A 13497-nucleotide genomic window follows, 5' to 3' on the forward strand; every position below is an offset into this window, starting at 1 on the left:
GAGGTGATTCACCCCAAGGAGCAGTCAGAGACATGCTGACATGACACAGCTTTCCACAGGGATAAGAGAGCATTGCACCTCACATTTCACCTTGTTATGACTCTGCCTTTATTCGTTGTGTTGCTGCTTTCTGCTACATCTGAATTAAGAACAGGAATTAAGTTTTATTGCCCAGTACTACGAAATTACAGTGCATATGTAGGTAATACCACATATTCAGAAGTTCTGCAAATGTTTTCTGGCTCATAAAATTAACTTTCTGGACAACTATAGAACATTTTCTGTAGCCTACATGACAGCACTAATATTCCAATGCAAAGTCATACACTATGTTTATGAACTGTACATTAAATATTATCTGTCTTTTTTAAACTTTAAATTTAGTGGCTAGAGCCTATATATCATTATCTAACAACCAATTTATAAGCTGCCCCTGCTTCCGCATGGGGTCATGATGCACTATTCCTCATCATAAATTCACATAATGATACACAGGTGTATATCTGCTACTTGGAGCCAGATTAGTACAGATGGAAGAGGTCGAGTGCTCATCTTTATCTATTGACCCTTTAAAAGTGTTGTCTGTTATGCTTAGAAATACACTTTGTGGAGATTCTCCATAGTACTTACTTAAAATTACTTGGTATTGAAACAGAAAAAGGCATAGAACTGAGAGATTGCGCTGAAACTGACACAACAGTAAGACAAAAATTGGGAACAGGGTGAAAGCAAAGAACGTTTGAGTGTCACACTTGTGGGAAAGCTTATATCCACAAATCTATCAACACATGAATCATGCTTAATAAACCAGCTTTTTACTCTGCCCCCTATAATATCTCCTCACCTCTCTGAGCCGAGTTTCCAGCTCCATCACGCGGCTCTTATTGCTTTGCTCTTGCTGACTCATTTTCTCTAGATGCTCCTCCAGTTTAGCATTCTGGGCCTCCAGCTTCCCAGCCTGAGACTCCAGGTAGAACTTCTGCTGGCGAAGCTCTGAGATCATCTCCTCCTGGGCTTTCCTAAAAAGACCGCATATCAGTATGAGGAAAAGTCTTAATAGGAGGTTGTACAACACTCCTAAGATAAAATTCCAGGTATTATTTTGCACAGACTGCATCCTCTTTAATCAGTCTCTTGACCTTCATACTTGGGATAACAATAAACGGCCACAGCTTTCACTTGGATAAAAGTTCTGTAATGCATTTTATTTTGCTGTCAAGCAGAATCCCAAAGAATTCTGTATAAGTACTTACATGTTTTTCTGGGTGTAGATACTACTGTTGGCTGCCAATTTATTGGCCTCTGACAGCTCAGCAAGTCTCTGTTCCAGGCTGTTCATCTTTGAGTCCATAGCATTTATGGTCTGAACAGAAATGTTGGACTCTGTTAGCTGTGTTTAATTAAACATTTAGTTACATTTTCACATACTGGCTTTAACTGAGATCTGATTAAGGATATTATGTTGTGCTGTATAATAATATTATTTCAAGTCTGAAATGTGTGTCAGTGTGGTGTATGTTAAAATACGCCTGAAATAGTGTTGTTTCCAAGCTGGTCAGTTCTTACCGCCTTCTGTTCACTGATGATGCTGCACTTCTCCCGCACCTCCTCCTCATATTTGCTCTGACTGGACTCCAACATCTCCTTATCAGCCATGTCCGCCTTCATCTGGGCCTCCAGCACCTGCTCAATGCCAGGCAGCCCACAGAACCACAACCAGGATATCACTTAACAGGACAAAGAATGGTGTGAAGATGACATACTGTAGATCTCCTGAGCATAGAGGACACCCACAACTCAATCAGCTACACAAAGGCCACAAGCATAGCACTAAGCACTTCCTATAAGTTCATTAGTATGTTGTTTTACAAACAAAGTGTCTGCAACATCAATGGATTTATGTATTGAGGAATCAAACCTTTATCTTGTCTTCATAAAGTTTTTCCTTCTGTTTAAGATGAGTCTCCAAACGCTGGGCTGTAGCTTGGGTCTCTCGCAGATTCTCCTCCAGCTCCTACACAAAAGTAAAAATAAGTTATAAACAGCATATTAATACCAGAGGTCATGCTCACAAAGGCTAAATGTAGAAAAAGTACTTTCTAAACAATTTTTGGTATGATATTTCATCACAAATAAAAGCTCATATATTTGCGGTGAGTTAGAAGTAGTCCAAATGACTCCTAAACCATAAACACCTAATCACAATCAGTGAGAGTTCCTCCTTCTAATGTGCCTTATCCTGTTTTGAAATATAATTAGAATGAGTGTTTACTAGCTCGGCTGTGCTGTAGTTTGACTTTGGTGGAGTCTGTAAGAGATTTAAGAGATTTTTTTTTATGTCTGCTACAGTATTTGAAAAGGTAAAGTTCATAAGCCAGTGTATTACTTTGTTAAATATTTAAAACCAGTGACATGGTTTCATAAAATGCATTAAATATTTGTGACTTCAATATGAACAGATAAATACCATTTCATTTTTGTTGCCACAGATGCTGTGAGTTATCAAATTCATGAAACATACTATCATTTATTCCTATGATTTCAACCCCCTCTTCTATTTTTGGGGCACTCTTCACTGGCCTAATTCACAGCACAGGTTAAGGTATGATGCGCCAAGAAAATAACAGGTGGACATGATATACAATAATAATAATTCTTGAAAGTTGTCTTCATTCAAATACAAAGTATCTCTCAGCAGCGTTAAGACATACTATTAATCAGACTCTGAGTCAAGCATCAATCTCATTAATCCTAAAAAAGAATAAAGATCCATTGGCTTGTTCAAGTTCCCGTACAATTAGTCTCCTCAATGTTGACGTTAAACGTTTGTCCAAACTACTAGTCATGAGGCTGGAGACAGTTTTGCCCTCCATTATTTCCCCTGACCAGACATGGTTTATTCAAAACAGGTTCTCTTTCTTTAACCTCAGACGACTTTTTTTTTTTTTAAAACAATATCTTTATTGGGCTTTATATTATGAAAAACTTCAAATTCTCAGCATGAAACAAACAAAAAGCAACATGATCCCCCCAAATAAATAAAAAAGTGAAAGAATAAAAAAATAAAATAAAATAAATATAAATACGCAGCATACAGCTCAACAATTCAGCACCACTGTCAAAATTAATTGGCCTCATAACATCTGAGAAACTCAGTTAAAGGTGACCATATTTTGTTGAAGTCCTCCCCTCTTCCTCTGACAATATAAGTAAGTCGTTCTAGGACAACACAAGATGCCATTTCCCTGACCCACATATGCATTGAGGGTACGTCCATTTTTTCCAGTATAAAGATATCAGCCTCCTGGCCTGCAGGAGTCCAAAATCAATGAGTGTTGATTGACTTGAAGTGAAAACACAGTTCTCTGGAAATATACCCAACACACATGTCCTTGCATGAAGAGGCACCCTCACACCAACAATCTTAGACAAAGTTTGTATGACTGATTTCCAGAACTTCTGTAGTTTTGAGCAGCCCCAAACACAATGAAACAGAGTGCCCTTTCCTACTAAACATTTGCTGCAAGTATCTGGGATATTGGGCGACCAGTGATTCAGTTTGGTCGGAGTTATGTAAGTTCTCATCAACCACTTATATTGGAGGAGTTTCATCCTTGTATTAATTGATTGAGTTTGGGCTTTTAAACATGCATTTTCCCAATCTACTTCATGTATATTCTCTTGAAGATCAGATCTCCATGCATCCAGCCTGTCAGTGGTAGTTTCCTTATCATGTGCCAATAGAGTTGCATAAAATAAAGAAATTTGACCTTTCTCCTCTAAGTTTTGCAGTGTAAGGTTCTCCAGATGGGATAGCGGAGGTTCAGATATAATGTGTTTGTATTTTGACATTATGAAATGTTTTACTTGTAAATATTTAAAAAAATGTTTCTTTGGAATGTCATATGTTTGACATAGTTGATCAAATGTGAGGAGACTACCATCCTTATAAAGGTCTGCCACCTTCTGTACACCTTTATATGCCCAAGTTCTGAAACCTCCATCCGCTCTTCCTGCCTTGAAGCACATGTTGCCCCATATAGGGGAGAGACATGAAATAGGAGGAAGATCGCCAACATGTTGATGTGCCCTATACCAAATGTCTATGGTATTTTTAAAGAAAGGGTTGTTTGTTATTTTCTTTAAGCATTTGGGATTTGCAGAGTACAAATACAGTTTCAATGCAAAGCTTGGTACTGATGTTTGTTCAATGTTTACCCAGGCTGGGGGTATCTCAGTTGAAAAGTAAAACATGGCTGAGCGTAATTGCGCAGACCAGTAATACCATTTCAGATTTGGCAATTTTAGCCCTCCTCTTTCATATGGCAGGTACAGCAAGCGAAGTCTCAGCCTGGACTTTTTATTATTCCAGATGAAAGCATTAAGAATACTGTTTATTTCATCAAAGAATAATTTTGGTGGTGGTAGAGGGAGTGACTGAAAGAGGTATAAGAACTTTGGTAGCACGCTCATCTTAATCATGTTTATTCAGCCAATTATTGATATGGGCATTGTCATCCATCTATCCAGAGTTGCCTTCACTTCTCTGATCAAAGGGTCGTAATTTCTTGCAACGATGGTTTTAACGTCAGGGGTAATTTTAATTCCAAGATATACAAATCCCTCGTATGCATTAATAAACGGGGTTTGTATGATTGGTTTTAGCCTTTCGTCCTCATTTAAAAATAGTATGGAAGATTTTGAGTCATTTATAGTATATCCAGAAAACTGTCCAAATAGTTTAATTTGTTGCATTAGGCTTGGTATGCTGATAGACAGTTTTGTTAAGAAAACTATCAGATCATCAGCATATAGAGCCAATTTATGTTCTTGTTCTCCTATACGGATACCAGACAAGTCTGTATGTGTTCGTATTGCCATAGCCAAGGGTTCTATAGCCAGTATGAATAGCATTGGTGATAGTGGGCATCCCTGGCGTGTGGAGCGTTCTAATGTAATTGGTTTTGAAACTATATTATTTGTTAAAATACTGGCCCTGGGTTCTATGTACAAAATTCGAATCCATTTAAGAAAGCTGTTTCCAAATCCAAATCTTGGCAGAACGTTAAATAAATATGGCCATTCTATCCTGTCAAATGCCTGACGGGTGCATATACTACATTAAAAAGTCGTCTGTGGATGGCCCTCAGACGACTTTTTAATGTAGTATATGCACCTTCCACTTCATCTTTGACGGAAGTTCTGATCTCATTAGATGCAGAGAAGGCGTTTGACCATGTGGAGTGGAGTTATTTATTTTACACGATGGAGAAGTTTGGGTTTGGTCAGAGGTTTGTTTCTTGGGTAAAACTCCTTTATTCGTCCCCAATGGCTTCAGTTAGAACGAACAATACATGCTCAGAACATTTTCCTTTGCATCGCTCTCCCCGCCAGCGCTGCCCTTTAAGTCCTCTTCTGTTTGCCATAGCTATCGAGCCACTTGCTATAACACTGCGCTCAGACCCCCGTATAACTGGCATTACCAGAAATGGCTTTGAACAGAAAGTTTCATTTTATGTGTATGATTTGTTGGTATATCTCTGTAATTTATCTGTTTCGGTTTCTGTAACTCTTGATCTTCTTAATTCTTTTGGCTGTATCTCAGGTATAAACTCAACTTGGACAAGAGCAAGCTGTTTCCTCTAAATGACGCAGCTCGTAATGTTACGCAGAATTTCCCATTCAGAGTTGTCCCGTTCGGTTTTACATATCTCGGTATTCAGGTTACAGACAAATTTTAGGACCTATTCAAATTTAACTTTACATTACATTAATCCTCTTCACTCCTAATGGAACATAGGGCCTCAACAGTAGCTCTCCACTTCCCCCGGTCTCTGGCTTTCCTCTTGGCTTCCTCCCAAGACAGGCCGATGGTCTTCAGCTCATTGATGACGGATCGTCTCCATGTCTGCCTTGGGTACCCACGCTTCCTCTTGCCTTGAGGGTTCCATTCAAGTGCCTGCCTGGTGACATTTGCAGGTTCCTTCCTCAGCGTGTGGCCGACCCATCGCCACTTTCTCCTCCTGATCTGGACAGCCATAGGCTCTTGGTTGGCCCTTGTCCACAGGTCGGTGTTTGACACTCTGTCGAACCACTTAACGTTGAGGATCTGCCGGAGACACTTGTTGATGAAGGTCTGGATCTTTTTGGAGCGTCTGTTGATGACCCTCCATGTTTCAGAGCCATACATGAGGACGGCTTTGACGTTTGAACCAAATATGCGGAGTTTGGTGCGGGTTGAGATAGCAGTGGCCTTCCACACTGGTCAAAGGATGGCAAAGGCCTGGCGTGCTTTCTTGATTCTGGCCAAGATTTCCTCGTCTGTACCTCCTGTCTGGCTGATTTTGCTGCCCAGGTAAACAAACTCCTGCACATCTTCCGTTGCCACTCCTTCAATGGTGATAGGGGCCTCCTGCCTGTTGTTTGCCCTGAGTACCTTTGTCTTTTCTTGGCTGATCCTCAGTCCGACACGCTGCTAGGTTTCTCTCAGGGCGTCTACCTTCTCTTGCATGTCTTGTAGGCGGTGTGAAAGTAGAGCCAGGTCGTCTGCGAATTCCAGATCTTCTAACTTCCTCATCAGTGTCCACTGGATGCCTTTTCCTGAGCTGGCATAGGCTGTTCGTGTGACCCAGTCCAACACAACAAGGAAGAGAAGAGGCGACAACAAGCAGCCCTGTCTGACGCCGGTGGTTACCGCGAACTCTTCTGAAAGTCTACCGTCATGTATGACCTGGCAAGAGTAGTCTTCGTAAAGTCGGCGGATAATGTTTACGGCTTTCTCTGGTGCACCGTAGTGTCTCAGGATCTTCCAGATGGTCTGCCTGTCCACACTGTCAAAAGCTTTCTCGAAGTCCAGGAAGCACACATACAGGAATGTCCGCCACTCTATCGTCTGCTCCATGATGACTCTGAGGGTCGCTATCTGGTCTGTGCAGGATCTCTCTTTCCTGAAGCCTGCCTGTTCGTCTCGGAGTTCCCGGTCAATGGCATACTTCATTCTCTCCAGGATGATTCTAGTAAACACCTTGCTTGGGATGGAAAGAAGGGTGATTCCTCTCCACTTGCCACACTGTGGCTGCTCTTCGGCAGCTTCACCAGGAGGCCTTTCTTTCAGTCGGTTTCGATCTCCTCTCTCATCCATACCAAGTTCAGCAACTGGTGCAGGCTGTCCACCACATCGTCTCCACCCTCCTTCAGAGCCTCCGCTGGTATGTTGTCCACTCCGGCCGCCTTTGACTTATGGCCACACCACGCTGGGCACGCCCGATCTCGTCTGAAATTTAACTTTACCCTGCTTTTATTGTCTCAGATTCAGGTAGATTTTCAGAGGTGGCCTTTGCTACCTTTGTCCCTTGTGGCTCGAGTTAATGCTGTTAAGATGAACATTCTCCCCAAGCTGTACTACCTTTTTCAGTGTATACCCATTTTTATTTCCCAGACCTTCTTTAATAAACTAGATGGCTTAGTTAATGAGTTTATACGGAATGGGGGGGCCCTCGGCTGCGTAGGGAAGTATTGCAGAGGCCGAGATCTCTTGGAGGGCTCGCCTTGCCTAATTTTAAGTTTTACTATTGGGCGGCCAACCTTAAAGTAATTCAGCTATGGATCCTTCTTGAGGGGCTACCTGTTCCCCCTTCTTGGCTAAAATATAGAGGCGTTTTCCACCAAACATGCCTCATTGACAGTTTTGCAGTCTCTTCCTATTGCAAAAAATATTTTAGTTAAATCTACTCTTAAAATTTGGAAGCAATTTCAATGTCATTTTGGTCTACAGATCTTTTCTTATTTAGCTCCACTTTCGGCTAATCCTGTTTTTTATCCCTCTCTTTTTGATAGTACATTTTCTTTGTGGTGCACCTCTGGTATTAAACAATTTTGCAATTTGTATAATGATAATACATTTGCATCATTTCAGCAACTCTCAGAGAGGTATCATTTGCCAAAGCAGCATTTTTTCCAGATATTTACAGATCCATAGTTTCATCCGCAATCTGAGTTCTCACTTCCCTACTCTGCTGGGGCTCTCACCTATTGACTCATTCTTAATTCTTTTATGGCCATTTCCGGCCATAAAAGGTATGACCTCACATTTGTATAGTCTTATTTATTCACTGTGGCCAATTTCTTTATTGAAAATCAAGACACAGTGGGGGCTGCACAGTGGCGTGGTGGTTCGCACTTTCGCCTTGCAGCAAGAAGATCCCTGGTTCGCGTCCTGGCTTTCCCGGGATCTTTCTGCATGGAGTTTGCATGTTCTCCCTGTGAGTTTTCTCTGGGCACTCCGCTTCCTCCCACAGTCCAAAAATATGCTGAGGTTAATTGATTACTCTAAATTGCCCGTAGGCGTGAATGTGAGTGTGATTGTTTGTCTGTATATGTAGCCCTGTGACAGACTTGCGACCTGTCCAGGGTGTCCCCTGCCTTCGCCCGAGTCAGCTGGGATAGGCTCCAGCCCCCCCCGCAACCCTAGTGAGGATAAAGAATAGAGAATGGATGGATGGAAGACACAGTGGGAGGAAGATCTGGGGGAGGGGATCTCCGAGGAGCTTTGTGATATTGCTTTGCGTCGGGTTCATTCTTCCTCTATTTGTGCTAGGCATGGTCTAACCCAGTGCAAAATCTTGCATCAGATACACTTCACTCGAGTCAGACTCAAAAATTTATAATGATGCTGACCCCCCTTGTGATAGATGTCACCAGGCTCCAGCTACCCATCATCATATGTTTTGGTCATGCCTGTTGTTATCTTCTGATTGGTCGCAAATATTTGACTCCATTTCAATTTGTACCATGACACGATTCGAACCGACAGCACTCACAGCATTATTTGGGGTTTTGCCCCCTACTCTGTCACTAACTATAAGGCGGACTTTGTAGCATTTGTTACCCTGTTAGCTAGACGCCTGATTTTGTTGAAGTGGAAGTCTCCTATTCTTCCCTCTCATGCTTTATGAATCAAGGACATTCTTTACTTTATTAAGATGGAAAAGATAAGGTGTACATTAAATGGTTCTCTTGACAAATTCAACAAAAGCTGGAGGCCTTTCCTCAAATATGTAGAAGTACTGGTGTTTACTGTTGTTCCAAACTGACTGCTTTTACCATATGTCCCGGACTGTGTGTATGGTGCCCACTTGTGTGCATGGGGTGGCGATGGAATGCTTTTTAATTTAAAAATTATTTATTTATTTTTCAACTCTGTGCATTTTGCATTTAACTCAATCATTGTGTAGTGACCAGGGGGGTTGTTTTGTTGTTGTGTTTTGTTTGTGGTACATGTTTTTTATACTTGACACAATTTTGGAATCTGTGATAATACTACTTGCAATGATTGTGATAAAAACTCAATAAACAAACTTGAGCAAAGAAAAGACAGTATTAAGAGGACACTATTATCTACAAAGCTTTAGTGCCATTTAGCACCAAAAACAACTTTATGGAGCTAAATGAAAATTGCTATTTTCTCCCCTACACCCCTACACAGTAGTTTGTCACTAATAAGACCTCTGATCAGGTTTAACCTTGGCGTAAGGGTGCAGGATATAAAATGTTGTGACTAAACTAATTGATGCAATAAAACTAACCAGAAAAATGAGACAAAGATGTCAATCAAGCACACGTTGTTTACGTCCACGCTAATAAGGTAAAGTAATTGAAAATACTTGCTGTCGTATCATGTCTGTGTAGGGGTTTTAAAATGAGACAATATTATGTATGTGGCTGTGTATATAAAAATAGCACTTCACATTCAAAATTATTCATAAATATGGTGAATGATAAACCTGGGGTTTTCAGAATTATTATGTAAAATTGTAGTCCCTTTGCAATGATGACAATGAGCTATGTTTATCTCACACCTCGTCTGATTATTTTAACTCCACAGAAGAGGTGAAGGGTGGGTTACCAGAATCTTATCTGACATCTGCTGAATCTGCTGGGCCTTGCTCTGGATCTCATCCTTCAGTTTCGTCTCCCGGCGTTCCACAATCTCCAACCTTTTCACCTGGTTCTCAAGAGTCTTCCTTCCATCCTGCAGACAACGACCAAAAATGATGCACAAAACTGAACTGACTGAATGGTTTGGGGTTTTTTTTGTTTTAAAAATACAACCTCAGGTCAAGAAAATCCATAGTTAAAAACATTTTTTGCGATTTGGACATTAAAATGCGATTAGGTTTAAAATTTCTACTTCAAGGAAAAAGCGACAACATATTGTAGCAGTTAGTGATGTACCTCTGCAAAGTTTATATCACTTATTTATTATTATTATTAATTAAAGTGCCTCACAGTGGTTCCAAAGAGCTTGTTTGCATTCAGGCAAGATGGTTGAGAAGTTTTTGGAGCAATGGAAATCTGACCCTGTGCATGTTTTCTTTCCTCTCAGGCTCCTATCAAATCTACCCTGAACTATTTACCAAATCTGCATGTCGAGTGCTTGAGGTAAAATACTGCTTTAGAAGAACATACAACATGCACCCTCAAAAATAAAGCATGTTCTATATTCAACTATTGACTCTGCACATACAAATGCACAATGTATACTACCGTTCAAAAGTTTGGAGTCACTTAGAAATGTCCTTATTTTTGAAAAAAAAAAAAAGCAGTGTTTTTTAAAGAAGATAACATTAAATGAATCAGAAATACAGTCTAGACATTGTTAATGTGGTAAATGACTATTCTAGCTGGAAACGGCTGATTTTTAATGGAATATCTACATAGGGGTACAGAGGAACATTTCCAGCAACCATCACTCCTGTATTCTAATGCTACATTGTGTTAGCTAATGGTGTTGAAAGGCTAACTGATGATTAGAAAACCCTTGTTCAGTTATGTTAACACATGAATAAAAGTATGAGTTTTCATGGAAAACATGAAATTGTCTGGGTGACCCTAAACGTGTGAACAGTGGTGTATTTGTATATTTATGGCATAATTTTATTGAAGTTGGTGAGTTGTGTGACTCGACCACCATACAGTGTTCTGATACTTGAGACACAATGTTATAAATGATGAGACGTTTGCCTGCTGGTATCTGCTTGCATGCACCTTATGATGAGTCAAAAATTGCTAGAGTTTAGGTATTCCTTGTTTGCTAACATGGGACCTGCATACTTTTACTATTATATACATTATTAGTGATACAAACTCCAAATTTGCATAAAACTTCATATTTAAAGATATTTTTTCTGTTGTAGAAGTAGATACAATGCCAAGACAAAACACTAGTTTCTAAAGTAAAGTAAAACTAAATAAGAAAAGATGTCTTTTTAAAATTTACACAGCTGAGTCATTCCAGGTGAAATGACCAGATATTCCTTGGGGTGTTGCTGCACCATCTTCAAATTAGTCCTAAATTTGCATACCATTAGATAGTCACAAAAGCACTTTCTATGCAAAATTGTAGGCCTGTAGCTCAAATAGTTTCTGAGTTGTGGGGGTCTGAAATTTTCAGAATTTGGGCTATAAAAAGCCTTGCCAGCATTTTTTTTGCATCTTTAAGTGGTTATTTCTCAGCCTCTAGACATACCAGAGAGCTGTGAGTTGGTAAACAAGGCCTCTGCATGTAGCTAGTGCCCCACGAACATCCCCAGGTGTTTCCCTACACTCTGCAGGCCATGGGGGCTTGCTAAAAATGCTAAAAATTAAGAGATACCTACTCACGAGTGGGGTTTGGGACCTTAAAAGTACTAGAAATTCTGCACAGAAGTGTTCTAACACCCCTGGGTTCCATTCTACACAAACTTGTGTGATAACTTAGCAAACTGGAGCTTTCTAGGTACCTCAGTTTGGAAAATATGAGCTCCCAATGTTGGACGAGATTTTTAATTGGCTATTTTTGGTGGCAAAAATCTCAGTGTGGGACAGGTACCAGAGACCCCAAATTTTTCTACAAGACAGATGCAAAAAATGCTGGCGAGGCTTTTTATAGCCCAAATTCTGAAAATTTCAGACCCCCACAACTCAGAAACTATTTGAGCTACAGGCCTACAATTTTGCATAGAAAGTACTTTTGTGACTATCTAATGGCATACAAATTTAAGACTAATTTGAAAATGGTGTGGCAACCACCATCTGGTGAAACCACACGGAATGACCCAGCTAGGGATTTTTTGTTTTTGTTTTAAAATAATTTACATTTGACCTGAGAAAACTGTACGTAGAAACTTTGTCTGTATTATAGCAGACGCGCTAACCCACTAGAGAATTAATTAGCTAAATGTCATATGCAGCCTGATCAGCTGTCACACCAGTCACAATACTGTTTTTCTATTAAGGACCACAGATTGTCTGTATACAATGAATACAACAAGATGATGATCAATATTTCTGCAAAAATGTGCTCAGCTCACTTTAAGCTGCAGTAGGTTAGTAAAAAAGTCACAAAAAGAAATTTGGACCTATTCAGCCCTTGTGCAGCTCTCTCATCTCTGTTTTCAGTCCCTGTTAACTTTAAAGACAATTAAAATCAAAGTCAAAAATCATTTATGGCTTCCATCACCTTCCACAGACTTGTAACTGGCCCAAATCTCCTGTCACGAGGCTAGACTTTGTAAATCCGTAAATTTGAACCAAGAGAAGGTACCATAGTCTAGTTTCCCTTTCAGATCACTTAACTATAATATGATGACAGGTTAATATGGAAATTTCGCCTAACTATGTCACAAAAAATAATACTGCCAACCACACTAATGATCGTGAAAGTTTGTGTCTATGATTTTTTTGGCGGCAGCAGCACATCAATGTAATTTTTGATGCCAAAACAATCATAGGCACAAAGTTTTACCTCGTTACCCTGCATCACAAAGAGTGACAGAAATCCACACAAATCACATGAATACAAAAGCTATCTGATATGCTATCATGTCATCAAAGCACAAGTGTTCCTCAGGAGGTGCAAAAACATATCTACAAGAGAACAGGAAACCAGAACAAATATATGCAGGCGATGTAGATGTGTAGAGTGTGTATGATGCAGACCAGAGGTTTGTATGTACCTCAGTCTCACGGAGTCGTCTGCGCAGGCTGTCACTGGAGTCTTCCTTGTTCTGTAGCCTCTCTAGGTCTCGTTCCATTCGCTCTTTGGCCGCTTTCATTGTCTGAAGGAGGTCTGTAGCCTCTGCACTGCCCTTTAAGGCCTACAGGTTCAAAGATCAAACATCAGTTAAAATATATACATTTGTAAATATCATTTGCACTAACTTTAATTTGAAAGAAAGTGTACATTAATTTGAGTTTATTGTACTAAATGTCCAATTTGATACAAATGGCAGCATACAAGTCCAAATATAAATCAGATAAACAGCTACCAGTATGATAATGACAAATCAAATACATGGAATGTATCATTTACCGAATGCAAAAGTACTACGTTTAGTTGTCCAAACAGCACTGTTGACACAGGTTTACACTGCATTTTTTTTAGATAATTTCGTCAACTTGTTCGCACTAAGTCAGAAGTAGATTTATAGCAAATGTGGGCTCAGTCAGCCTTGAATA

General features: G+C 40.0%; 1 protein-coding gene across 10 annotated transcripts in view; it reads right to left on the reverse strand.

Annotated features, from left to right (window-relative positions):
* Positions 1–13497, reverse strand: part of LOC110956318 (citron rho-interacting kinase) — a 68506-nt gene that overhangs the window by 37842 nt on the left and 17167 nt on the right. For all 10 annotated transcript variants that reach the window (XM_022201697.2, XM_022201698.2, XM_022201693.2 and 7 more), the window contains exons 8-13: positions 12996–13136; positions 9905–10030; positions 1919–2014; positions 1567–1683; positions 1254–1363; positions 845–1019 (exon numbers count right to left, since the gene is read on the reverse strand). In XM_022201697.2, coding sequence (XP_022057389.1) covers positions 845–1019; positions 1254–1363; positions 1567–1683; positions 1919–2014; positions 9905–10030; positions 12996–13136 — 765 coding nt within the window. The remainder of the gene's footprint in view (positions 1–844; positions 1020–1253; positions 1364–1566; positions 1684–1918; positions 2015–9904; positions 10031–12995; positions 13137–13497) is intronic.

This window comes from Acanthochromis polyacanthus, chromosome 7 (genome assembly GCF_021347895.1).
Source record: "Acanthochromis polyacanthus isolate Apoly-LR-REF ecotype Palm Island chromosome 7, KAUST_Apoly_ChrSc, whole genome shotgun sequence".
In the NCBI taxonomy this organism is placed as follows: Eukaryota; Metazoa; Chordata; class Actinopteri; family Pomacentridae; genus Acanthochromis; species Acanthochromis polyacanthus.